Here is a 26,447-nt window from a genome sequence, read left to right as displayed (position 1 = left end):
TTCAGCATAGATGCAGATAGGAAAATGCAAAGGGAAATATCATTAAAAACAAACAAACAAAAACCATCCACTAAAAACTAATACAATATTAAGCAGCAGCCAACTGGACAAGGCATAGAATAATATAACCTGCAATTATCAAAGCAGCAGCCTAGCATGGAACTAAGAACGGCTTTGGAGAACCAGAGTTTAAATCCCTGATTTGGCAAACTCTAGCTGTGTGATGTCACGAGGAATGCAGAGAGAGGCTGTAACGCACACAGTAGAAAGCCCACCTAGCAGGGTTATGGGGGTGGGGGTGGGAGGGAAGGTATTGAGGAGCTGTGCTCCCCCGCCCTTAACCTCACGTGCCCCCGCCCCCCCAACAGCCTTTGCAAACCCTATCTCTTTCAGAGATCAGTTCAGTTCTTTCCTCTCAAGTCTTCTGGTGGTTTTTTTCCTCTGATCCCAACCGACTTAGAGTCTATTACAGAAATTTTATGAGGATCTATTTCAGGGCCAGGTGAGTTAGAAAGGCCATTGGACTAGGGCTTCCCATTCATAAAGGGCTGTAAATTCAGATTTCTGACACTGTCTCTGAATAAATAAATTCTTTAAGATAAGGAAGTATGTCACATTACTAGCTCTCATTAATATTCATTCTAGGGTTGAATACATAGTAGGAATACCATCATCACAGCACAATAATAAAAGTAGCTTATATATTATTTTGTGTTTAAAAACTTCTTTTCTATATCAATTTACTGAATTCTCATAACAAATCTATGAAGTAGGTCCTATTATCATATCTGTTTTACAGATGTGGACATGAAGGCTGAGAAAAATTAGGGAAATTACACAGCTAAAATTCAGGAGCAAGGTTAGAAATTCAGACATTCTTTATTCATACTTACTAAATAATACATAAAACTGGATGGAAATAATATGGAAAATTGAGGAGGTGGGGTAAATTATTTCACTTGGATCATTTTATTCAATATTCCAACTCTACATTAACTCTGCTGTGCTGTGTGCTCAGTTGTGTCCAACTCTTTGTGACCCCATGGACTGTAGACCTCCAGGTTCCTCGGTCCATGGAATTTTCCAGGCAAGAATACCAGAATGGGTTGCCATTTCCTACTCCAGGGGATCTTCTTTAGCATGGGCAGGCAGATTCTTTACCACTGTGCCATCTTGGAAGCAACCCCTTAATAAAGGTGTTTTAGTATAATACTACCAAAAAAAGGTGATGACAGAGTTCAAACTAGAACAAAGTGCCCCTTAACTTTTAAATGAAATTTACAGTGGGCTGTTCAACTTTCATGTTATGACATCTTTTGTTAAAAAAATACCCCTGTGACTTATAAAAGCAGATACATATTACCAATATTCTTCTGTAATGTTATATCCAGAAACACATGAAATAGAAATAAAAGGAAAATACAACATTTAGAATTAGACCAAAATAAGATAAACAGTACTATCAAATAACATAAACAGAGAATAAGGATGCTTATCATAGAAACATTTAATGATGTGACCTGTAGCTTTTCTCGGTTCCCAGTTTTCTTCAGTGATCCTTTTTCTGTCTAATTTGACTTGGTTAGATCCTTTTACAGAAGGCCACTGTTGCAAGTTTGCATCCTGCTCAGGCTGGTTAACTTTGCAGGCACACAGCCCCCCTTTCTCTGGCCTAGCCCACAGCTCACGTTAAACAATTCAGCACATCCATGTGCATAAGTGTTGCTTACATTATTCTCTACACTTTCTATAGAGATAATTTCTGAAGTATCTCACAACAAACAGTTCAATGTGCAAAATAAGGTATTAGAATGACTACCAAATATTAACATGGTTCCTTCTAGAAAGCTGGATCTAAAACCATTTGTTGATCTCTTCTTTGTGGTTGCTTATTACTTAAGTTTTTTAATAGTGGTAAAATATACATAACATTTTAAGCATTTTCTCGTGTACAAATCAGTGGCATGAAACCCATTTACAATGGTGTTTAATCATCACCAGTATCTAGGAACCATTAAACCACTTTCCACTACACTGAGGCTACATCACTTTAAACTCCCACCAGCAAAGTACAAGGGTTTAAATTTCTCCCCATCCTCACCAATGCTTGCATTTTATTTTTTTTAGAATAACCCATCCTAGTAGGTATGAACTGGTATCTCCTTGTGGATTCATTTTTATTTCCCTCTCACTAATGATGGTGAATATATTTATTGAACATTTGTGTATCTTCTTTGTTGAAATGCCTATTTAAGTCCTTTGCCCATTTTTTAATTGAGTTGGGGTTTTTTGTTGTTTTGCTCGAGTATAACTTGATTTTTTTATAATGAACATGTACCATTTTAAGTAAAACAGGTCAATACTCTAAAAAAGAAAAGCTAAATTTCTTAAGATATATTTAAAGTTTCGTAATAAATACATTAATGAGACAAAAAATATAAAATGAAAATATGCTTAGAATAGTTTTAAAAGAATCATAAACTTGTTTTATGTTATTTTTTCCTGATGATTCTGATATTCCCTTTTTTCCTAACTTGATAGAACTGTCTTTTGAAATATAAATAGAAAATTAATCCATACTGAGTTATTAACCTAAAATTTTTAATTAAATCTCAAAAACTCTGAAAGTTCTATTATAAAGTTCTATTAGAACTTTCATAAAAAGTATTGGGAGAAATTATAGAATAGCCTCAATCAACCTTTCCCTTATTTCCTTTTAATACAACGTATACCTATCACTTGAATTTTGCAGGCCAATTGCATATATAAGCCAGAGGAGAAAAGGTCAAACATTTCTAAAGACAAAATTTTATTCTCATATTACATGTGTATAATTTATATACTGAACTTTATCAAAATTTTATTAAATTCATGTTATGAATTTGAAGAATGAATTCATCTACCTGAGTTTACACTTCTTATGCTTCCCAGGTAGCTCAGCTGGGAAAGAATCCGTCTGCAATGCATGAGATCCCGGTTCAATCCCTGGATTGGGAAGATCCCCTGGAGGAGGGCATGGCAACCCACTCCTGTATTTTGCCCGGAGAATCCCCATGGACAGAGAAGCCTGGTGGGCTACAGTTCATGGGGTCACAAAGAGTTGTACATGACTGAGCGACTAAGCACAATAAGCACAATTACATTATTATTTATTATTAGCTACTATATTTAGCTAGTATATCACAAGTCTCCCAGTGTTGGCTATCTTCAGTTTCCTGTTTTAGCAATAAGATGTTTCACCCCCAAAAATATATTTCACTTGTCTACATATTCAAAGGAATTTTGCTGCTTTATATATTTTCTTCTCCCTTTTTCTACTTCATTTGGCCCAGCAAAAATCAGGTCAATAAAATGACACACAATTCCTTTCGTTTCTACTCTTATATTCAGTATCAAAGTTAGGCTTTCCTACAGATGCTCTGTCATATGCCCTTGTTCAGACAATGAGAATTTTGAAAAATTTGTTAAAGCTAAAGTTTCCATTTAAAATATCTGAATAAGGTCATTTTCACTAGAGAAAATATTGCCCCAAATTTCTAGTGTTTGAACTGCCTCTTAGTGCTTCATAGTCTTCAGTTCCCAGGACCATGTTTTTATCTCCTACACAGGCTGAGCATACTTCGTTATTTTAATTTCAGGTTTGTCCTAAAAATACAGATAATGCTGCAAGAGGAACTGAGGAAAGAAGGGAGGGAGGGAGGGAGGGAGGGGAGGAGGAAGGAGAGGAGCATATATAACATAAAAAAAATTTCCTCACCTGTCTGTCCATTAGGAATCCATGGTGTTTGATCCTTGGTAAGTGAATGCATGAAAATATAGAGTCCATAGGTTACAGCAGTCTGAATAACTGCTATAATATCTAATAAGATAAGGTCCTCAGTGAGCAGCTAATGAACTCACTGGGGTCTCCACTGAAGGAACCAACAAGTACCACCTAATATTGTATCTAATAGTAAAAGTAATTCACATATTATACTCTGATATCTATAAGACAGTTTTGTCTTCCCTATATAAATTCATTAAATGGTGTGAAAATGTTTATGAAATTTAACCTATAGGCTAAATCTTTACAATCTTCCCCACCCCCAACTTTATAGCTTTGAGTTTCTTTTCTGTGTTTGTTGTTTCAGTGCCATACTGGAGGCACTGCTTCTATTAATAATACTTACATTGTTATCTAGTTTTACAAAAATAAAAACCTCATGGATCCTGCCCACTATTATTCATTCAAAAAATAGATCAAGGCTTACCAAGTGGCAAGAAATAGGGACCTCACACATGAGTAAAGGCAGCTCATGCTCTCAAAAAAGTATTGGAAGAAATGATAGAATAGCCTCAACCAACCTTTCCCTTAATTCCTTTTAATACAACATAGGCCTATCACTTGAATTTTGCAGGCCAATTGCATATATAAGCCAGGGGGGGAAAGGTCAAACATTTCTAAAGACAAAAAAATAACTCAGTCTCATATGACATGTGTATAATTTCTATACATATTACTTCAATTTGAGGTGCTTTATAAAGATATTTAACATCTCAACTTTTTTCTACTGAAAGCAAGTCTCTGCAAACCAGGCCTTTGGGTTCACTGAAGTCACAGTAAAGATTTCTGGCTGCCCTGGTGACTTATCTTGTTTTCTCTTTTTTAAATTGTAGTAAAATATACCTAACATTAAATTGACCATTTTAACCACTTTAAGTGCACAATTCAGTGGTATTAAGTACAGTTATAATGTTGTACCACCATCACCACTATCATCATTCACCAGAACCTATTCATCATTCCTAACAGACACTGTATACCAATTAAACCATAAACCCCATATCCACCACTCTCAGCCTGTGGTAGTTTCTACTCTATTTTCTGTATCCATGAATTTGCCTATTTTAGATACTTCATATAAATGGAATCATACAATATTGTCCTTTTTTGTCTGGCTTCTTTCACTTGGCAAAATATTTTTAAGGTTTGTCCATATTGTAGCACATATCAAAATTTCATTACTTTTTAAGATAGAATAATAGTGGTAAAGAATCTGTCTGCCAAAAAAAACAGAAAAAAAAAAAAATCTGCCTGCCTCATCAACGCAGGTTCAATCTCTGGATTAGGAAGATCCCCGAGAGAAGGAAATGGCAACCCACTCCAGTATTCAGTTCAGTCACTCAGTCGTGTCCGGCTCTTTGTGACCCCATGAATCGCAGCACGCCAGGCCTCCCTGTCCATCACAAATCCCGGAGTTTACTCAAACCCATGTCCATCGAGTCGGTGATGCCATCCAACCATCTCATCCTCCGTCGTCCCCTTCTCCTCCTGCCCCCAATCCCTCCCAGCATCAGGGTCCTTTCCAATGAGTCAACTCTACGCATGAGGTGGCCAAAGTATCGGAGTTTCAGCTTCAGCATCAGTCCTTCCAATGAACACCCAGGACTGATCTCCTTTAGGATGGACTGGTTGGATCTCCTTGCAGTCCAAGGGACTCTCAAGAGTCTTCTCCAACACCATATTCAAAAGCATCAATTCTTCTGCGTTCAGCTTTCTTCACAGTCCACCTCTTGCATCCATACATGACCACTGGAAAAACCATAGCCTTGACTAAACAGACCTTTGTTGGCAAAGTAATGTCTCTGCTTTTTAATATGCTATCTAGGTTGTTCATAACTTTCCTTCCAAGGAGTAAGCGTCTTTTAATTTCATGGCTGCAATCACCATCTGCAGTGATTTTGGAGCCCAAAAAAATAAAGTCTGACACTGCTTCCACTGTTTCCCCATCTATTTGCCATGAAGTGATGGGACCAGATGCCACGATCTTAAGTTTTCTGAATGTTGAGCTTTAAAAGCCAACTTTTTCACTCTCCTCTTTCACTTTCATCAAGAGGCTTTTTAGTTCCTCTTCACTTTCTGTCATAAGGGTGGTGTTATCTGCACATCTGAGGTTATTATTGCCTTGGAAATCCCATGGATAGAAGGAGCCTGGTGGGCTACAGTCCATGGTGTTGTACAAAAGAGTCAGAAACAACCTAGTGACTAAACAACAATATTCCATTGTATGTACATGTATTTTGTTTGTCTATTCATGTGTTAATGAACATTTGGGTTGTTTCCACCTTCAGGTTTGTGAATAATGCTGCTGTAAACATTGATGTACAGGTATCCATCTGAGTCCCTGCTTTCAATTCTTCTGAGCAAATGATGAGGCTGTTGTTTTCTCTTTTACAGATATACCTACTACACCCATCTGCCTGGAGAAGACTGGAATGTTGGAATGAGGCTAGTACAGAGAAAAGAGAGGACATTGCTAAAAGGACTGCCTGCTCCAAGAGGTTTCATGGGTAATTTCTGAAAAGGAAACTTTTGAAAGGCAATCAGTTCAAAAATCTATCTTCATATGTATACCTGTGGCTGATTCTTGTCAATGTATGGTAAAAGCCACCACAATACTGTAAAGTAATTAAAATAAATAAATTTTTAAAAAATCTATCTTCAGATGAAATTTTTGGTTTTACTCATACTCTGCCTACATTGTTTTGAGATAGTTCACTCTAAAAGATATGGATACAAAGATAATAATTAAGAGTGATGGAGTGGAGAGGGGGGCTGGGTGTTTTGGTTTTTTTTTTAAATCAGAAATATAGTTTAGGTAATAGTTGCTACAACTGAACTCTGAGCATAAAACTTGAGTTTCGTGGCAGCAAAAGTAAAAAGAGAATCATTCTGTGAAATAAAAGGAAGCAGGAACAATTTTTTTCCCTGAAATCATAGGCCTAGCTTGAAACATAATATTTAAATAAATAGCAAAAGATCGATTGTATAAAAGAGTATAACTTGGGGACTTCCCTGGTGGTCTAGTCTGTCAAGATTTCACCTTCCAATGCAGATCATGGAGGTTTGATCCCTGGCTTGGAAGCTAAGATCGCACCTGCCTTGGGGCCAAAAAACATAAAACAGAAACAATATTGTAATAAATTCAATAAAGACTAAAAATGGTCCATATTAAAAAAACTTAAAATAATATAATTTTATATTTAAAAAATAACAGCAAAATGCACAATGTCTTCAATGATAGATTTTAAAAGTCATGGGAAAGTCTAAGTAGCTATTTTTAAACAAGCCTTCAAAAAAAGAAGAGGGAATATTATTAGACTAAATCTACAAAGACAGTTCCATGGAAAACTAATGTAATCTAGCATTCGTACACAATTAAATAGTGATTCTAACTCGACAGTGAGTGGACAGAGATAATTTCCTTTGGAGACATAGGCACACATACTCAAGCATAAATATCACTAGCTTTCACCTCAATTTTTAACAGAACTTGATTAAAAAATAAATTCTAAACTGAGCTGCACTTATAAGACCAGGATGTATGGCAAAACCAATATTTCACTTTGAAAATTAGGTAAGTCTGACTTGTGTTCAGATGGACCAACTACAAAGCAAGGACAATTTTTTTCTCAAGGTACGGCCCTGGATTTCTCCTAGGACCAATACACCTACTTAACAGAAATCCCAAAGTTTTGCTCTCTGTGAACGCGGAAGAAAAGTCCTTCACACAAAGTATTATTAAATAAAGAACAAAAGGAAGTGCTAAGTATTCGTTCACATCAATCAACCAACAAATATCAAGGGCCTCCTTCTTCACTGAGCTTTACTTCACATGTTCTCAAAAAGCCCAGGAGGGCAGGTGGTCAGTCAGAGGCCAGCTGGCCTCTCTGGGCGAGGTTTCCCGGGTGCTCTTCGTGGCGGGGGTCAGTCCAACAACTCTGTCAAATACTCTCTCTTGTTTCTCAACTTCCAGGGGATTAGACACTTTCTCTGGGTGATTTGAAAGAGCCTCTGGTTTGATAAGGCTTTCCTTAGAAGTTAAGAGGAAGCCAAAAGGTCTTCTAGAACTCTGAGGCCAGTTTAAGTGCTAAACACAACTTCCATTTCCTCAAATCTCTGGGTATTTATCAATTAAAGTTAGTCTTCAGCATGTAGGCCTTCACTCAAGGTCCCACCGTGGTCCTCGAGGAGACCTCAAAAGCCATGACACACAATTACTGAACAGTCACTGGTACCCAAAGGCCTGAACAGACGTATTTTAAAAGTTAACCCTAAATGGGAATTCCCTGGTGGTCCAGTGGTTAGGCCTCCACACAGTCACTGCCGACGACACGGGTTGTGTCTGGTCTGGGAATTAAGCTTCTACAAGCCACGTGGCTCAGCGAAAAAAAAAAAAGTAAACACTGAGGTTTATTTGAAACTCCTAGAACATTTATGAATGGTTTCCTGATACCTCAGGTAACACAGGAAGAGCACAAAGTCAGCTAGCAATAGGGAAACAGGTTCTAGTCCCAGTTCAGCCACTAACTCACTTAGAGATGAGGGCAATTATCCAGACTTCTCTGAGATTTAACCACAGTGAAGACGACACCTACTCTACTCACCTGAGCTGTTATAAGAATCTAATCTAAGAGATATGAAAACACTTAGAAAAATAATTACTCCTTCCTTCATCCTCTTTAAACATGTTGAACATTTGCTCTATGGTAAGCTAAGCATTATGTTAAGCATAGAACTTAACAGTTAGTACAGAAAGCAGAAATTAAACTATTATAATTGTGATGACTATGAAAGAGAAATGTTAGAATCAGGGAAACATAAGAGACAACTCACTGGAAGGGCTCGAGGAAGGTCTCCCTGAGGAATCAACATCTAAATAGAGCTATAAAGAATGAGCAGGAATTAACAGGGCAAAAAGGTGTAGGAAAAGGTTCTAGTCAGAGGAGCAAAGGCCTTGAAAAAACATTCAAATGTAAAGTGTTTTTAGAAAACACTGAGATAACTTTTCAAAGCCATTTAATCTGTGACATTAAAATTCAACCCACAACAATTTGCCATTTTAAGAACCTACTCTTTCAGGTTCATGTACCGCTTGGATTTTTTTTTTTTTTTTTTTTCAGTCATCCAGCTTTTCCTAGGAAAACAGTGAAATTCTAGTCCTGGTTGTATTATTTTCTACTTATGTACCAATGCTTAGACATCAAAACAGGAAATGTCCACATAGGAACAATGATTTGGTACACACAATAAAACTCTGAAAAATCTTGTTTATAGGACATACTAGGTGCATACAAATTCAGAATTTTTATAGTTCCCTGGAATATTTTCCACTTAAGTATATGTAAAAAGAAAAAATTAAAAACCTCTATCACTATCCTTTAAAAAAAAACAACTCTATCTCTATCCTTAAAAAAACACTCCCTCTGTCATTAATAAAAAGTGCTGTAATTATCATACATTCAGAACTATAAGGTTCCTTTTATATTGGAAAAACATCAAATTTAAAGAGCATAACTCATTAAGTTTTGTTTTTTGTTTTTTTCATTAAGTTTTTTGAAGTTGCTTTACTAATTATTTTTTCGGTTCTAAAATCCTTTAGAAAAGTAGTTTTTGCAGGAGACTCATGCTTCTTGTATCTACCAGGATGTGTTTTCAATACATCATAAATGCCAGCTACAGGCTTTTCCTTCTCATAGAAACCAAAGTGCTAGATCATTAATCTGAAGATTTTCACCCTGTGCCAGACACATGTAATTTAAAATTTTATGTCAACATGCATTACTTATTATCTTGAATTATGAACCAAATAAATTGCCTCAATTTGTAAATTCACTTCATACAGGTGCATATTTAAAGTGTTAGGCAAACTTTTCTATTCCTACTCTTTCGAAAATATGCATAACTTTTGATTTGCCATGTTTACCATTTGGGTATAGTTATAAGCAAAATATTACAAAGTATTATTTTAAACTTTACCCTTACTTTTCTTATATAAATAGCTGCTTCAGAAGAAGTTTATTTAATGTAGCTAAGCAGTTTAAAAATCAAGTTCTTGGGGCTTTCATTAGCTTATTTTAAAAGACCTTCTAAACAACCAAAGAGTGGCCTGGCACTCCAGTATACCATAAAACATCTTTCTCTTATTTTATAATTAAACAACCACTTCCAAATGCTGAAATTCTACAACTGGTACAAGTTACTATGTATTATCTCTAGCACTGCAGTCAAGTGTTACTAATTATTCAAAGAGGGAAAGTATTCAAATTCATTTTTAAATACCTGTAAGATTTAAGGGCTCAGACATATAGGGTTTGAAGGTGCATAATGAGATTTTATAACAAACTTTTTAATGTTTTCATGTATGTTCTTTTGATTTAGAAAGAACAAAATCTCAAAGAGGAAAAAAATCCAGGTTACAGACACACCGTACACAGTTTTTATAGCAAGTCAAACCTATTTTTGTCCAAATACTCTGAAGAAGATATCTTGCAACACTGTGTTTTAAAATTACTTTGGACATAATTAATAGAGCAAATTCTCTCACTGACACATCAAAAACACAATGAAAAAGATCAGAGATTTTTAAATGAAATAAAACTTCATCGATAATTTTCACCTTTAAGTAAGGTTCCTTTCATAGTCAATGGATTTAAAAATTCTTAACAAGTGAACTACTAATTTATCATGATGTCTGTATGGAAACTTCTTTTCACATTATTTTGGACCCCTGATACATGTTTATTTAAACAGTTTATTAAGGGAGAAAAGTGAGAAAACAAAACTCTCCCAGGTACAAAGACTGTATATCAAAGTCAGGAATAAAATGTACTAGTATCTTATGTTACCAAAATGAATTCACTTGACTAGAAAAAAATTGATCAAAATATGTAATTTATGTACACATATTGTGGCTCATTCAGACGCATCTTAAATCCATAGTGATTTTTTGAAAAGGAAACCACTTAAATGTTTAAATGACCAATAAGAGCAGTTTTCATAACAAAGCTTACAGGGTTTTTTATATTAAAAGGATAAATCTATTGGAATCTTCATTATCTGTCTCTATTTAAAGTTATTAAAGGGGTGCTTAAGTTGAATTTAGATAACATGAAGTATGTGAAAATAAGTTTCTCAGGGGAAAGAAAAATCTTACCATTCCATCCTAGACATCCTAGACACTCCTAGAAATACTGTTTAGTCAACTGTCTGGAGATCTTAAGGTCCAGTCAGGTTGACATAAAATTAACCATCACAGGCTCTCACCAAGTGGAGATCAGTTCAAACTGTTAAGCTATATTACTTTTGTATTTCATTCTTTCCTAAGTCAGACTGTAAGTGAAATAGGTGGCTATTTAAGAATGTCATATCTAAGTCACTTATACTTTGGTGATGACTTAGCCTGTTTGTATTGATTAAATTCCATAATATATTCTATAGTGTATACTTGTGGGAAGAGATAATCTGTCACTCTTACATTAAACATGATATTCTGCATCTTAATAGTTATCTGTACAATCCATATTTCAGCTATCAAATTTCTAAAATAATGTCAATCATTTTCCCTTTTTAAGAAATCACATTTTTGTTTAGCATACAGCTAAACAGTATGTATACAACATACTGTCCAAAAAATCAAATATTTGTAAATAGCAAAAGTAGGACTGGAAGGAAAAAAAATTCCCTCAAAAAAGTGTGTTCAAAAAATGTAACATGCTCTAATAAAGTGAACATAGTCAGTGTATATGAAACACTGTATGTCCAGCACTGTGCTGGATACTTTGAGGGATATACGTGTGTACACACAAGCACACATATACACATGCAGAAGAAAGGAAATGAATCCACGTGAAACAACGGTAGAACGAAAGATTATCAACTTTGAAAACTTCAAAACGGAGAAGGGATGAGTGGGTGCCCAAAGTTAGGGAAAAGGGGGAGGTAAGAGATCCTGTGGTGATAATCTCTGACTATAATGGTGATGGATACACACAGTATAAAATTATATTATAGACCTAAACACACACATACACAACACTAGTACAAGGAAAACTAGGGAAAACTAAAAAAAAAAAACCCAAAACCTGATGGATTGTTATCAATGCCAATATCCTGGATCACACTACAGTTTTGAAGCAACTGAGTTCTCTGTATTATTTCTTACCACTGCATGTGAATGTACACTTACCTCAAAATTAATAGCTTTTTAAAGTGATTATAAAATACACTTTCCCTATTCTAACTACACTCCTCCACCCCCACCCCCCCATAAAAGCATGCAATGAATAAGCACCAGAATCCCTCCCAGTGACAATAGCAACTGCCAACTAGTGTAGTACTAATTCCCCTCAAAGAAACTCAGAGTAAACAGTGTGTCTAAAATTCTTGCCCTGGAAATATGTTCTTACTTCTGTTCTAATTCCATGTTAACTTAAATGAGTTTTAAAGATCATAACCCATAAACTGAAGGTTTCTCATGACACAGCAGCAATAAAATGCTACCTTCAGGTGGTGGTGGAATCATCCTTAATCAGACACAGAGGATGGAGAGAGAGAGAGAAGGGACCACCATTATGTGAAAAGGTAAGGAGAAAATCACACACATAGCACACACATTCTTCCTCTGCCTGTAGAATCTACATAAGTTCGGACCAAGACATGGAATACGAGCATTACTAGAGATTTCTCAAAGCTAGGTCTCTGCCTACTTGGAATCTCTTGGGGAAACATTCAAGCATATCTTTCTTTACTCTCACCAACACAAGGCGAGAAATAACGTTATCAACCGCTCTGGAATTCCTTTGGTGTGAGAAAGTCAAGTCGAAGGTGATCAAAGGCAGGGCATCCGGGAAAATGGGGCTGATTAGGGTAGATTCACGTTCACATAAAGTGACTTCCAGGCAATTCGTACGGTCTTGACTTTCAATCTGACATTTGCCTAGTTGCGATAAAGATGGAAATAGGAATGCCTGGCCCCTCTCATACCCATCCGGAAACTTGACCCGCAAAGATCCGCGAAAGAGACCGAACACTTCTACCGCCTCCGCGCTGGACTGGAGGAACTTAGGGACGCCATCCTCCGTCCCCACCCTGCAGCTCCGTGACAGCCCAGCCAGTGAGGAAGCGGGGAGACGGGGACTTGAGGCGAGGTCAGGGGACACTGGGCGACGAAAGGACTGGGGATATGGGGTGAGGGGCGAAGCTGAGAGGAGGGCCTGGGGCAACTAGGAATGGAGGTTTGGGGAGAGGACGGGGCTGCAAGGGAGACAGGACCCGGGTGAGGAGCGACGCGGATGCAGACTGAGGGCTCACCCGCGTTCTGCAGCGTCTCGATGTTCTGGGGTCTGGTCGCCAGCTCCGCCACCATCTGGACGAACTGGGTCCGGGCTTTCTGGTACTGCTCGAACACTGCGGGGAGAGGCAAAGGGTGGAGGGCGCCTCGCGCGGCCCTTGGGCTCCGCCGTCCTCCCTCCCCCGTCGGGGCGCCCGGGCCTACCTTGCAACACCTGCCTCTGACTCATGGCGCCCGCGTCTCTGCGCCCGTCACCGGCTCGTCAGCGCCAGACTCGACAGCGCCGGGCCTGCGAGTCTACGGAGCGGGCAACCGCGGCTACAGCTCGGCCTCCGACGGCAGCGGCTCTCTCTGTGTACCCGCGTCTCCCGGGCAACCTACCGGAACCGGAACGCGGCCTTCTCGCGGCAACCGCAGTCCCCAGCGTGACGTCACGGCGCGGTGCCTGGGCGCCCAGCGCGGCCGGCGGTCGCAGGTGGGGAACTCCGGCTGCGCGGCTCCCTGGACGCGCGGAGCTCGCCCGGCCGCCGCGGGAGCCGTGCGCCGTCGAGGGTCACACCTTGTGGGCACAGGCGTCCGCCAGGAGGTCACAGAACTTCACAAGCCGAACCCAAACTTGACTGCAGCGGGGCGAGAGGGAGCCCCTTGCGCCAAGGGAACTCGATCCTAGTGCGGCGAGACGAGCAAACTGCCGCGATGGCGTCGCCTGGGCTTCGACAGTCGAGAGAAATCTCACATATGACACTGTGTTATCTGATAAATACATTACTGTCAGTGCTGCCTTCAAGTCAAATATTTTCCCCTTTAGTCCAGCTTTTATATACTGGGCATTTCAGGTTTGAGGATTCTTAGAGGGTCAGGATACCTAGGTTCATACACCTAATTATAATGTATTGAAAGCATTTAATTAGCAGTCCTAAAGATTCAATGAGAAAAGCAGACAAGGAAACAATATCATAAACGTCCTATCTTCCATGACTTTTCCAAATTACGACCAATTTTGCTGCTTCCTCATTTTTATGAGATTTTTAAAAACATTTTGTCTTTTAAATGTAGACTTCATTTGTTGCTGAAGGACGTTTCCAAAAGAAAAGGAGAGAGAATCTTTACCTGGAAAGTCTTGATTCAAACTATCATAATCAGACTTCTCTCGCTGACATAACTTTCTTACCCAGTTTCTTTTAACAAAAGTTAGGTAGTCTATCACTGGTTTCTAGCTGGTCTGAAAACTGTATACCAAATGTTTCAATGACAGGTGTCAACTTTAAATGTTCCTCCATCAGAAACTACAATCTCGCCAGATGTCAAGGGGCTAGGCACAGCTGCTGCTGAGTAGTGCCAAGACAGGAAACCTCTTGATGTCTCTTCTTTAATAGAAGGAAACATGCAAATTTAGCTGGTTCTCATATTTGGGATAAGTCCTATATAATAATCTTTGAAATCTCACTCTGACTTGAGCTCTCTGATGAAGTCTTGGTATTTTCTGAAGCCCCAAATAGTTGTGGAATGGACCAGCAATCAGAAGAAGAAGTATGTTCATTGGGATCCCTGCTACCCCCAGAACAGGTGCATGTCTTTTGCTTCGAAGTTCTGAAGCCAATAATACCCACAATCCCTTTACTTAACCCTAAAACGTAAAGTCTAACAGTGACTCCCATATTTCCCTAAGGAAACAGGTCTTTTAAAATTAAAGTTTTGGTGTGTACTAATTTAGAGATGGGAGGGGGACAGATTGGACAAATAATTAAAATAGCAAATAAACCTTCATTGTAATTTTATTTTCAGTTCCTTGTTGCATTATGAAAAAAAAATCCCCTTAAAACTAAAAGGTTCTATGTTTGGTTTCAGTCCTTTAACAATTCGAACTCCTAAGCGACTACAGCTGCCATTTTTAGTCATTGTTTTTACTGTGTATTTTCCACTTTAAAAGCGTTGAGATAAGAGCCCAATAGTGGAAAAAAAAAAAAAAAGTCTAAACCTGTAAACATGACAGTCTATCTGTGGAACACTTCAAAGTTTGAAAACTTAAGTTAAATGGAGTATAAATTATTTTCACTATAGATTCTGAGTATTTGTCATTAACACTGTCTGTGGCTTAAACTGTATTGTTCCTGATAAAATGCAATATAGAATTCTTACTTTATATCTGAAATTGGACAAATTAAAGAAACTAGATCTTTGCTCTTTATTCTAGCTTTTTAGAAGTCTTTAAAAGTAAATGGAAAAATGTAACAGATTAATCATAAAACAGAAAAGAATTGTTAGTAATTCAAATGTAAGATATGGCAAAAGTGGAAGATTACTTTTACTGACAGAAGTATAATTTCTGACCCACTTCTGAACTTACTAAACCTTAAAATACCATCCTGTTTTACAATGTTAATTGTATGCCCCAAGATGACATACACACCTCTAACAGTTAAGTAGTGAGAAAGAAAACTATTCAAAGGGATATTTCGATTTTAAAAAAAGAAAAGGTGCTATTAAGATTACTCTTCTAAAAGTACCTGGTGACTTTAAATACAGATCTACAATGTACTTGACACAGTAAGCTATATATTTGATTGAGAATGAAACATATTATCTGAATTAACTTGCAAAAATGTTTCCATGAAAGATTTGTGTGGAAAACTTTAGCCCCTTTTGTATAAAGCTATCACATGTAATTTCAAAATCATTTTTTCATCTAATTTCTCTTTTTATGAAAATGAGATTCAAAAAAGACAACATTCTAAAGCCAGTTTAAAAATCCTGCTGTTTCTCTTTAAAAATCTGCTATGGGAATTCAGAAAAACCCATTATCATGGGAATATATTCTACACATGCCTAGAAGAAATTTTACTAATTTTAACAGACATGTTCTTTTTTCAGTTTCTAGATGAATTTTTAAAGTTAAAGCTTTGTATGTGCTAATTAGATGTTAATTTGATATAATATCCACATTTTGTAAACTGCTTCTAGATAAATCAAGTGTATATATATATTTCTCTCCCAAGCCAAAAACATTAAATATCAGTGTGTACCACACACTACAAATAACAGAATGTACCTGTCTTCTAGGACATGAAATCTAGTCGGAGATAAAGACATCTGAAGAAAATTTAATTCATTAAACAAGCATATATTGCAGCCTGCCCCGTTTTAAGGACTATAATTGCACTCAGTGCTGTAAGTGCTTTGGTAAGAAAGAAGAGGGATTTAGGGTGACATAGGGGAAAAGGTGGGAATATCTAAAATATCACTTTAATAAAAGGTGTCTTGTTTTTAAGAAAAATTAGCTGGCTTTTACCTAGATATGAAATCGCCTTTCCAACCCCCCCATACCCCATAAATTAAAAACACAATGGCAGTACTTAATATGTATTCATTTGGCAATTGCATGTAATTTTTCAAGTTATAAGAATACAACAATCATTTTGCCACGTAAAATCTAAAATTAATAACTCCATATATACATACTTGAATGAAAAATAAAGGTATTACATACCCCATAACCAAGTTAGTTTTCTCAAAATATTATCTGTAATGATGAAACATATGACATCTTAAATGTTGCTCTGCTCCTCTTTTGAGGAAAAAACCTCAGGAGTTTACGTTTGGGTTTCAGCAGACCAACCAGTTGTGCCATCAAGTTGGTCAGCAAAGCAGAAGAGACTCGGACACTACCATCCAAGATGGGAAGATTGACATTTCTATGCAGGTGTTGTGGTTATGTCTTGTTTCCTATCATTTGCTTTTCAAGCCTTTTAAAGGCAACTCCTTATATTTTAAACTTTAAAGTTTTCACGTTTCTTTATATTAAGGCCAATAAAATGTTTAAATATTTGACAGATTTTGCTGGCCCCAGAGTTCTAAAGATATGCCTGTAATGGCTTCCTTTTCCAGTAATTCAATGGATGCTGAGATTGAACTCAGCTTTTCCACTACCAAAGTAAACCATCATTAGGGGGAAATTCTACACACGAATAAATTCACCTCCAAAATCACCATATAGCACAAAGTGATGAAATTGATGACGCTAACATTTGACATACAGCGTAACACTTTCAAAGGCAATGAGACATCGCACAAAAGACAAATTATTGCTGCTTGATGTGTGTGTGTGTTACGTGAATATCTTCTTTTAAAGACTTATGTGGGTTTTCCTTTAAGACTATACCCAAGCCCGGCACCACCAGATACCCTCTAGGCGCCTTGCCTTAGATGTCTGTCGGCCACTCCTTCTCAGCACTCCTCAGGACCCCCACCCCCACCCCCACCCCTTTAAAATCTTGGTGTTGTTGGACTCATCTCAAGCAAGGTCGGTACTAATCCTTTTCCATCTTTTTATTAGTACAGGACGCCAGAGACAAAATATGGAAGATGTCACAAAGGGAAAAAAAACACACAAAAGCCCTGGAGCCTCACCAAGCCCGCGTCTGGGCCAAGACCCATGAGACGCGGTCACGCATCCCTCAGGTGCGGTCCTATCAGCCCGCCGCACGGGGAAGGTTCTGGACCGACGCCGCAAGGCTGGGTGCTGGCGGGTGTCCGCGCGCAATGGGCGCGGGATGCCCGGCTCGACGGCGCTGGCCCTGGCAGGCGACTGCGTTCATTGTGGACAGTGGGTGTCGGGGCCCCAGGGGAAGGAATGACGATGCTCCCCAGATGTCCTCGGCTTTTCCTTTAGGCCAAAGTTTCTCAAACTCCCAACGGGCATCTCCGCGGACTCCGCGCGATTCTAAACCGGGGAGGGGGCGCGTGAATCGGTTGGGGTCAGGCCGTCGTCTGAATCAGAAACCCGCGAGGCCCCTGCCGTGGGTTGCTGGGATGGGCCGAAAAGGGGGTGTGGGGGCGGCAGGGCCGGGAGAGCCGTTGCGTGGAAAAGGCGGGGGCGCGCGGCCCGAGGGCTCGAGTGCGGAAGCGCGGCGCAGGGTCCGCACCGGCGGCGCCCCTCCCGCGGGGCCTACGGGGGCGAGCTAGAGGGCAGGTCCCGGTTCCGACTGACTCGTGGCCCCGCGGGCCGCCGGCCTGGGGAGTGATCAGGAGGGAGAAGGGCCGTAGATGCCGCCGCCGGCGTCTGCTGGGGGCGGGTTGAAAGATGAAGAAGGCCGGAGTCCTTTCGCTTTGCTTCCCCCAGCCAGGCCTCCAGCAAGCACCGCAGCGCTGCGCGGGCTCTCGCAGAGGAGTCCCGGCGTGAGCCTCCCCACGGCGCGGCTGACCCGTGGGCCCCAGAGTCGTGCGGCCAACTCGCAGCGGCTACCCCGGTGTAGGCGGAGGCTGGAACCCCGGGAGCAGAGCCTCCGCAGCGCCGCGCAGCCAGAAAAGCTAGCGGCGGCCGCTCAGGTCGGCCCTGCTTCCCCTTGACTTTCTCCTGCCGGGACTTAAAAGAGAGAGCCCGGTTGGCTGGAGAGGGGGGATCTAATTTCTTTGCCCCGAGTGGAGTGTGGGAATCCTACACCGCCTTAGATCGGCCAGCTTCCTAGACCCCGCGGTGCGGGCCGGATCCCGAAGGCGGGGTGAAGAGCCCAAAGCTTACTTAAAAAAAAAAAAAAAAAAGCGTCTTACTGCGCATGTGCAAGCCTTAAAAAATTTTTTTGACGTCATTTCGCTACATCAAATCCCAAGCCAAAATTTCTTGCTCATTGATTACACAGAAAAATAACTGTATGCTCTGATTCCTAGGAAATAGTGCAAAAGGACAAAGAGAAGGTGTTCAGGGTTTCTGATTTCACAAAAATAGCCCAGGCTGTCTATCCACCCGGTCCTTCGGTTCCTCCCACAGATTATCAGAGCCGAGAGGTAGCTCCGCTAAAATGTAGGCTAGACTTGGAAGTCTCAGTGGCACAGTTTCCCATTCTTTCAGTGGAAATACTGCGCTATGATTTGCATCCTCCTTAGTCCAAGCAAGCTATGCAACTTCTGTCATCTTTCTAAAAAATATACATTTCAGAGGAAACACCTGAGTATGGCTAAAGCTGAATTACTTTACCTCCTATTTCAGTGTTACCTCATATTTATTTTTTAAAGTGAAGAATAAAGGTTCTTATATGGACATAAGAAAAAATTAATGACTACCTATATAAAGAAATATATAGGTAATGCATTTCCCCTTGGTGAGACAGGAAATGAATTGTAAAGAAACACTTTTTATTCAAGAAGTGATCCCCTCCCCGGTGAAATAATAATTGCCTATCATTTTGATTTTAAGTGAAGGGTGACGGTCTTGGAAGTTTACAAAGTTTGTAATGTCGGTGTATTGATGGTCAAATTCCAAAGAATCAAATTTACTAAGACACTTTTGCCTTGGAGAATGCTTTGCAATACTAAGGACACCAAATGGAGACAAATTAAGATAGAGACTTCTTGTAGCACAACTGGATTAAAAAACTGATTTTTTAAAATGTGACGCTTATGCATTTGCTTTAGCTGTGTGGCAATCATTTAACAGTGATACCAATTAAGATATCAGTTTTCTTTCTTGGAAAGGGTATTCTCAGAACCCACTGCTGATTATCATAATATAATAGAATTGGTTGCACTAAGGTCTGTCTTTAAGTTTAGAGAGCCTATACAAATTGTGTGTATTAAAGTTCTTGAAAAAGCATTTCCCTAAGCCTATTTTAAAGGTTGTCTGTATTATTCTGTTGTAAACTTACTTTATTCTAATGAATTTCCTTAGATGTCTTCTCCAAAGTGGTCATTTTTATTGGTGACTAACTTGAGGAGCATGATTATTTGGTAAAAGGGAGTGGGGTCCCTTGGATCTGGTAGCCTCTTTCTCACTAGAAAATGATGGGATAATTTAAAGAGAATCCAAATGAAAATATTTTAAGATAGCTGTCATGAGGCATATTTAGAAAGAAACAGCTGGAAAACACATTTTCCCAAGCTTACTCTAACTTCTTCAGTTACACTAGAAAACAAACTGTAATAAATCATGTTCAAAGGGAAAGCACTCTCCTGAGTTAATTACTGATAACATTAATTTTCTGATTCAGGAACAGCTAGATGTTTTCTAAACATCACTCAATTTCCCCAATACCATTTATACTTAAGTATTTTGGATGAGTGTTTATTGAACTTGGGAGTTTTGTTCAGAAGGCTGAAAAGGAGTCAAAAATTGCATGGTAGGATTCTATAGAAATGTAACCAGTTCCAATAAAAAGTCCTCTGTGCAGAAGTACATTATGGAAATGACGTGGTTGTCAGACCTAATTGCTTAGCTTTTGAGTCCTCAGAAGAAATTCTACAGCCTTAGGGGGTGTAGACTCAAAAGCAGCAGCATTTCTGGTTTCAGTTTAAATAAAACAATGAAATCCATCATTATTCAAGTCAATAGCGATAATTCACATGAATATGAATGCACTTTGATCTTATCCTTCAATTCTTTGAAAGACACAGTCATAATGAAAAAGGGAGATAATCTCTTTAACTTGGTCCAAAGCAAGTTGTTGGAGCTTTTCTTTCTTGAAAGACCTAGAAAGGAACTTTTCACTAAAGCCTTGCTTTCCTATTTTTCAGGTGGGGGTGGGGGTGTTTGGGCAAGCTACAGGTCATCATGTTGCCTCTAAGAATCAAGTAGTGTTAACTTTCTTCTTTGAAGTAAACTGTCTGATATCATGAACTTGACATTTTCTGAAGCTTAAAGGTGAACCTCTGATAACATACCTAAGAGGCATTTTAGGAGACACGTTGATTTGAGTTTACCATCAGGTATGATTAAGACATATTAACTATTTTCAGTACATTTTAAAGATTAAGTTAAACAGGCTATTTCACTGTGCATTGTCTTAGTAGATTTGCAGTATCCAATACTAGCCCCTTAAAGAGTTCCTGATGAACTGTGAAGACAGTTAATGCCATGCCTGTCCTGTATGAAACTCACTTTAAAATATCCTCTTATGCCTATTTAACCAATTTCCAGACACCTTTGGTGGGAAAATAGCAAAGTTGCAAGTTCTTGTCATTCTTAGAATTCTGGAAACATCTGTCAGATATTTTTTTAATACAATCACCACATTTGAAATATAATTAAGTAAAAAAAAATATGCATGAGTGAGGATATCTGATTAGTACCACTAGGTTGGGAAGTGTTTACCTTTTCATTGGAAAATGTTCATCTTTTCATTGAGCCCATGAAAGATACCCAAGCTTTATAGTAGCTGTTAGTAAGTTTTATTTCTCATAAGGGTTGTTGAACTTCAGGAATCCTCTGGAAATTCAGTAAAATATTTGTTGAGTTATGTTAGAAGGACCCTGGAGCATACAAAGATAAATAGGATAGGTGCTTGTCCTCAAGGAGCTTTAAATTTAATTTCAGCACATCTGTGACTTACATTAAATGTCAATCTAGGAAGAACACTCCACTAACTTAATGGCTTTTTAAAACTGGGACATTTGGTAAAAGCAATAAAATTTGGCAACGCACCTATTTCCTGGGTTATCCTACTAGCTTAATCAAGAGATTGTGTTGGATACTATGAAGATTTTTCTTCAATAAAAACCTCTTTAAAACATTAACAAGAGTTCTTTTTAAAAAAATTAAATCAATGTCCTAGAGCCACAGATATTAGAAAAGGCAGAAAGATTCCTAAGGGTTAATGTCAATTATTTTCTTTAAGCATCAGACCACTCAGTCCTCAACCAAGGGCTGGTGTGGTTCATCAAATTTAATGGAGGGAAAAAGTGCTCCATCCACTTCTGTAAAAGTATCTGGAGGTAATGTCTGAAAGTTATATTATGAATTTCATGCAAAATATTCTGGTAGACAAAGAAGAGAGAAGACGGTACGGTTTGCCTGTGGCTCTAACCCAGAGGAAAGCCACCGCTACCAAGACCAGACACAACCCAAAGCTCTTTGTGTCCGTGTTACTAAAACGGGAATGGGCGTCTTGTCTTGACTTCTTTCTTTACCACTATCCTTACTGCTGATGTCGAGAAAGGCTTCTTAATGGACTGGCCACTGACAAAGAATTTCGGCTCAAGTTGGAGACAAGGGCACCTGGGGCTGGACGAAGCCGAGCGCAAGGATCCTGGGGGCTCAGGTGCCGGCTCAGCACCACACTGCAGTGTGCTCCGAGCCTATTTGTCTATTGTCTGCCGTGGGGGCAGGGCCGAGCCGGGGGAGCTTGCTTTCGAGCGGAGTTGAGGGTCCTGGAGGATGAGGACCCCGGGGAGGGGGCGAGAGATGTCAGCGAGGGCAACCCCCAGGGTTCTGAATGCTAGACACCGAGATGTACGAGGCGGCGGCGGCTGTACCGGCGGCTGCAGCCTTGGCTGCAAACCGCCGTCGTGTGGTTGCTACTGGCAACCGAGCCTCTGCCGAGCGCGCAGCCCCGCAAGCCCCTGGAAGGAAGGTGGCGAGGGGAAGCGGCGGCGCCGCGGCCGTGCCGGCTCCGCAGCTCGCCGGGATCGGGTTCTTGCCCGCGACCCGCGATCCCTTCGGGCTGTGACGCTCGTAGGGCTGCCCCAAAGAGCTCTCGGGTCGGGGGTGTCGCTGCCTCGGAAGCGTCAAATCACTAGTGTCCTCCGCGAGTGCAACATGGCAGCCCTGGCTCGAAGACTGGGGGTTCTTCCAGTCCGCTGGGGTAGGCGGGGGCCGCGGACTTTCCAGCGCGCCCGCCGCCTCCTTTCCGGGCTCGGGGTCCGCACTGCCGGCGACCCGCGCCTCCGAGCTGGGCCCAGCCAAGGACAACCGCGCGCGGACTCGCCTCGCGCTCGCCCCTCGGCCCTTTGTTCTCCACTCGATAAGCACCTCGCGTTTCGGGGGCTTTTCATGGAGATCCTCGAAGACAGGGTGACCCAGGGTGACGCCTGCCGACGTCCTGAGACTCCGGAGAGGTGTTTATCTCCCCTGTGTCTCCGGAGGGCGCCGGGCCGAGCTGTAATCGCGAGTCCGGGAGGCTAACCCTACACGTAGGGAGGAGCAGCCTCTCGTCGGGTGCGTCGCTTCCCGCCAGGCCTGGCCCGCCTCTCTCTTCCTTGCTTCCAAGAGGTGTGAGGCGGAGAGCCCAGGGCTGGGATGCGGTCCCTGCAAAAAAAGACAATGCCCATCACCGCCCGCCAAGGAAATGAGACTCTCCTCGGGGGAGAAAGCTTCGAGCTCGCAATCTCGGGGAAAACGGGGAGGAAAACACTCGTTAGTCCTACGCTAGGCGCCACCCCTCATCATACCAGCCCTTGGGCGTTCATGGAGGCCAGTGGAGCCCCGAGGAAAGGTCCCCGCCCCGGGTCGAGGCGGAGTGGAGCCGCCGCGCCCTCCACCGGGTGTGGGGGAGGGACGGGGATCCCTGGAGACTGGCGGGGGGCGGGGGGGGGGCGGGGAAATTTGCATCTTTAAGAACTGCGGTTCCGAAACGACCGTGCCACGTAGACCAGCCAGTTGTGAAGTTCAGCACAACGTGCTACAGAAATACCGAAATCCGCCACCAAATGGCGGCCCCTGCAGTCTGCGCCGATAAAGAGGACTCTCCGGGTGTCGCCCATTTTAGGCCGCTTTCACTTTTCTGCAGTTACCCCTAACCCTCTCCCAAGCCGTCCCTCTCGCTCCCGGTTTTTGGGCGCACGTGGGAGTCCTGGGCCAGAAAAGCGTTTCTGCCCCCGGGGAATCAGGCAGGCGCGGACTCCGCAGGAAACCACTGCGTCCTGGTGGCTGTCAGAGGCGACGTCCCAACCTCCAACCGCCCGATCCTCTGCCCCGCCGGGGTTTCAAGGCCGCCGGACCTTCCAGTTTTGCCCTGGCCGGAGACCTAGGCGTCGCCTTTGGGTCCCAAAGTGTGGTCCTTCGCCCACATCTTGAGATTCCAGTCGCGCGGCCACTCACTTCCTCGACACTATCACCTGGTCAAGTTTCCTTCCCAGGGTATTAGAGCCCGTTCCACCTATTAGACAAGTTCAACCTGTTAAGAGGGTTAAGACTCTCTCCCATCGGCCTTTCCAGTCCACGAAGCTCAGCCTTTAGGAACCCCCAGGATGGCAGTTTTATATTGATTAATAATTTGGCTTACAATTTTTTCCCAACAAAACCCCAAACTCCAAGGACACCTTGTTATTGAAGGGGCAAGAGGATAGGGATTGAAGCAGCCACAGAGAGGAGGGCAAAGCGAGACGATGATCTGGAATGGCTCCCGTAAGGATGCGCTTCTGAGGGCTTTGCACGCGAAGCCGCCGCCTCCCGGGGACATAGGACAGGGGGCCAGTTGCCGCGCCTCGGTGTCCCGCCCGGTGGAAAAGCTTCGGCCGGACGGGGGCCGCCTTGTGAGGTCGCACGCACCCGGCTGTCGCCGCGGCTCGCCAAGGCGTCCGGACTTGGAGAAATGACTTCGTTTCCCCTCCTCCCCAGCCTGCTAGGGCCTGAGAATCTAGCTTTCGAAATTGGCGGGAGCTGAGTCCGCGGAGCTGAGAGCGGCGCGAGGCGAGCGGCGCACGCGCAAAATGGCCTCCCGGTGCCCCGCGGCCTGGGCTCGCGAGCCGGGCCGGGCCGAACCCCACGGCGCGATCCCAGGCGGAGGGCTGGGCTGCAGCTCTTTGCAGTCCTCGGGATGCTGCTAGTTAAAAAATAAAGCGGGGAGAAGGGTCGTTTCCTCTTTAACCCGTCCTTTCGGTGAATGCTCCCTAATTGGGAAGGCAGGTCATTTACCGGGAAAGGAAGGTCATTTTCTCCAGGCGGGCGTCCTATGCCCTTTCCATCCGATACCTGAACAGAAGAAGCCTTTTTCTTCCCTTTTCTTTCTTTTTTAAAGCAGTTGCTCTTTCCAGCCTAATTACCCTTGCCCCCGCTTTATGTTCGAAGCCGCGCCGTGCGTTCCTGTCTTCGGCTTTCTTTGAATATTTCCACTCTTGGGGGCACTTAGACCTAAGACTGGAGCCCCTAGATCGACGTCGCTGACTCCAGTCACCTCTTTATCCGTCTCTGTAATTTTCTCATTCCGCCCAACCCAATTTTCTACGCGTCTCGGGAGTACCCTGGTCCGCAGCCTTCCGAGGGTCAGTTGGGTTCCAGCTAACTTAGAAGGACAGGGTTGGAGAGCGCCGAATCCGCACCGAATTTGAAATCAGGTTCACTTTGAAGTTTGGAGTTTATGACGACCTAACAGCAAGAAGTAACTTTTTTAAAACATTGAAATGTAGGTGAGTCTGAGGGAACATCATTTGCTATTTTGGGGAAGTCCCTTGTAATAGCCTCTGGAAAGGATATTTTAAGACCAGAGTCAGAAGAATGGAAGTAATTTAACTCGTTCATTGGAAGTTTTATTGAGTGCTTACTATTCCTCTAGAGGGTTAAATGAGACTTCGCGTGAGTTTTCCACATGCTCTGGAACTTCTTGAGAAAACTCCCAACGATCCTGGAATAGCCTTTCCAGTGATAAATGACTTTTGATGTCGTCGACTTGATGAAGACATAAAGTTGGTGGTGAAGTCTTCATGTGAGACCTCTAGAAATTGCACACTCAGAAAAAGAAACTGGTGCAAATAAAGGAAATCCGTTTCAAGAACCAAAAGAAGAAAAAAACGTTAAAAAAAAATTAACTGCGGAAACAGGAAACACTCGACTGTGTAAACATTTTCGGAGACTTTCATAATCAAAACTGGGCGATCTTGAGATTTTTAAGGCGATGGAAAGGCTTCGCGGGGTATTTCCCACGTCTAATCTACTGGGAGGTTCTATTATGTGATACTTTCTCTTCCTTGTAAAGGACCCATCTATCTGAATTCTGTGGTCCCAGTTTATCTTGGATGAATCAGGATTTTTTTTAAAAAGCAACCTTAGAAATAATCACCTGTTGTACTGTTCATTTTATACTTGAAGAAACGTCCTCAAGAAATGACTTCGTCTAACCCAACAGCCTTACCTTGGAGCTGCGTTCTGTGCTCTTTACACCTTACAAGTCTTAAAGGTATATACTTTTTTTTTTCTCTCTTAATGGCCCTTTAAAATGTTATTTCATCAAGACCTTTTGTTTTGGATAACACGCGAGTAAAATTGTATGGAGGAAACAATCACTGTATTTCAAAATAACATGGATCCTCCATTTCATGGAGCACTAAACTAAATCAGAATTTCCAACTGTCATTCCAGGGCAATGGAATACCCAGAAGAAAAAGATGTATTTTTAAAACTTTTGAAGTATAAAGAGAAGTGGACAAAAATAACACTTCCTTCACCTCAGGATTCTAAAGGAGACTAGATTCAATGTGCAGATTGTTTCTAAAATTAAAATCCCATCTCCTCTAAAGGTTAATTAACATAATCTATTTTTAAAAAACCAAACATTTTCATTTCTCCTTGGCCAGTGCAAGTAGGATTTCACATGGGTTCTTTTTACGTTCCTATTAATTTTTCATACCAAAACT

General features: G+C 41.4%; 1 protein-coding gene across 2 annotated transcripts in view; it reads right to left on the bottom strand.

Moving 5' to 3' along the window:
- SPAG6 (sperm associated antigen 6) overlaps positions 1–13,467 on the bottom strand; it is a 59,406-nt gene extending 45,939 nt beyond the window's left edge. The window contains exons 1-2 of one of the 2 annotated variants that reach the window (XM_020869165.2): positions 13,317–13,467; positions 13,133–13,228 (exon numbers count right to left, since the gene is read on the bottom strand). In XM_020869165.2, the coding sequence (XP_020724824.1) occupies positions 13,133–13,228; positions 13,317–13,341 (121 nt within the window). In that variant the 5' untranslated portion in view covers positions 13,342–13,467. Of the gene's footprint in view, positions 1–3,757; positions 3,825–13,132; positions 13,229–13,316 lie in introns of those variants that run through there. The other variant, XM_070472060.1, reaches the window with a different exon arrangement.
- Positions 13,468–26,447: the final 12,980 nt, after the last annotated feature.

The sequence above is a fragment of the Odocoileus virginianus genome, chromosome 9 (genome assembly GCF_023699985.2).
Source record: "Odocoileus virginianus isolate 20LAN1187 ecotype Illinois chromosome 9, Ovbor_1.2, whole genome shotgun sequence".
NCBI lineage: Eukaryota > Metazoa > Chordata > Mammalia > Artiodactyla > Cervidae > Odocoileus > Odocoileus virginianus.
The sequence above is the reverse complement of the archived record's forward strand: the minus strand, read 5'-3'. Positions and strand labels throughout refer to the sequence as shown.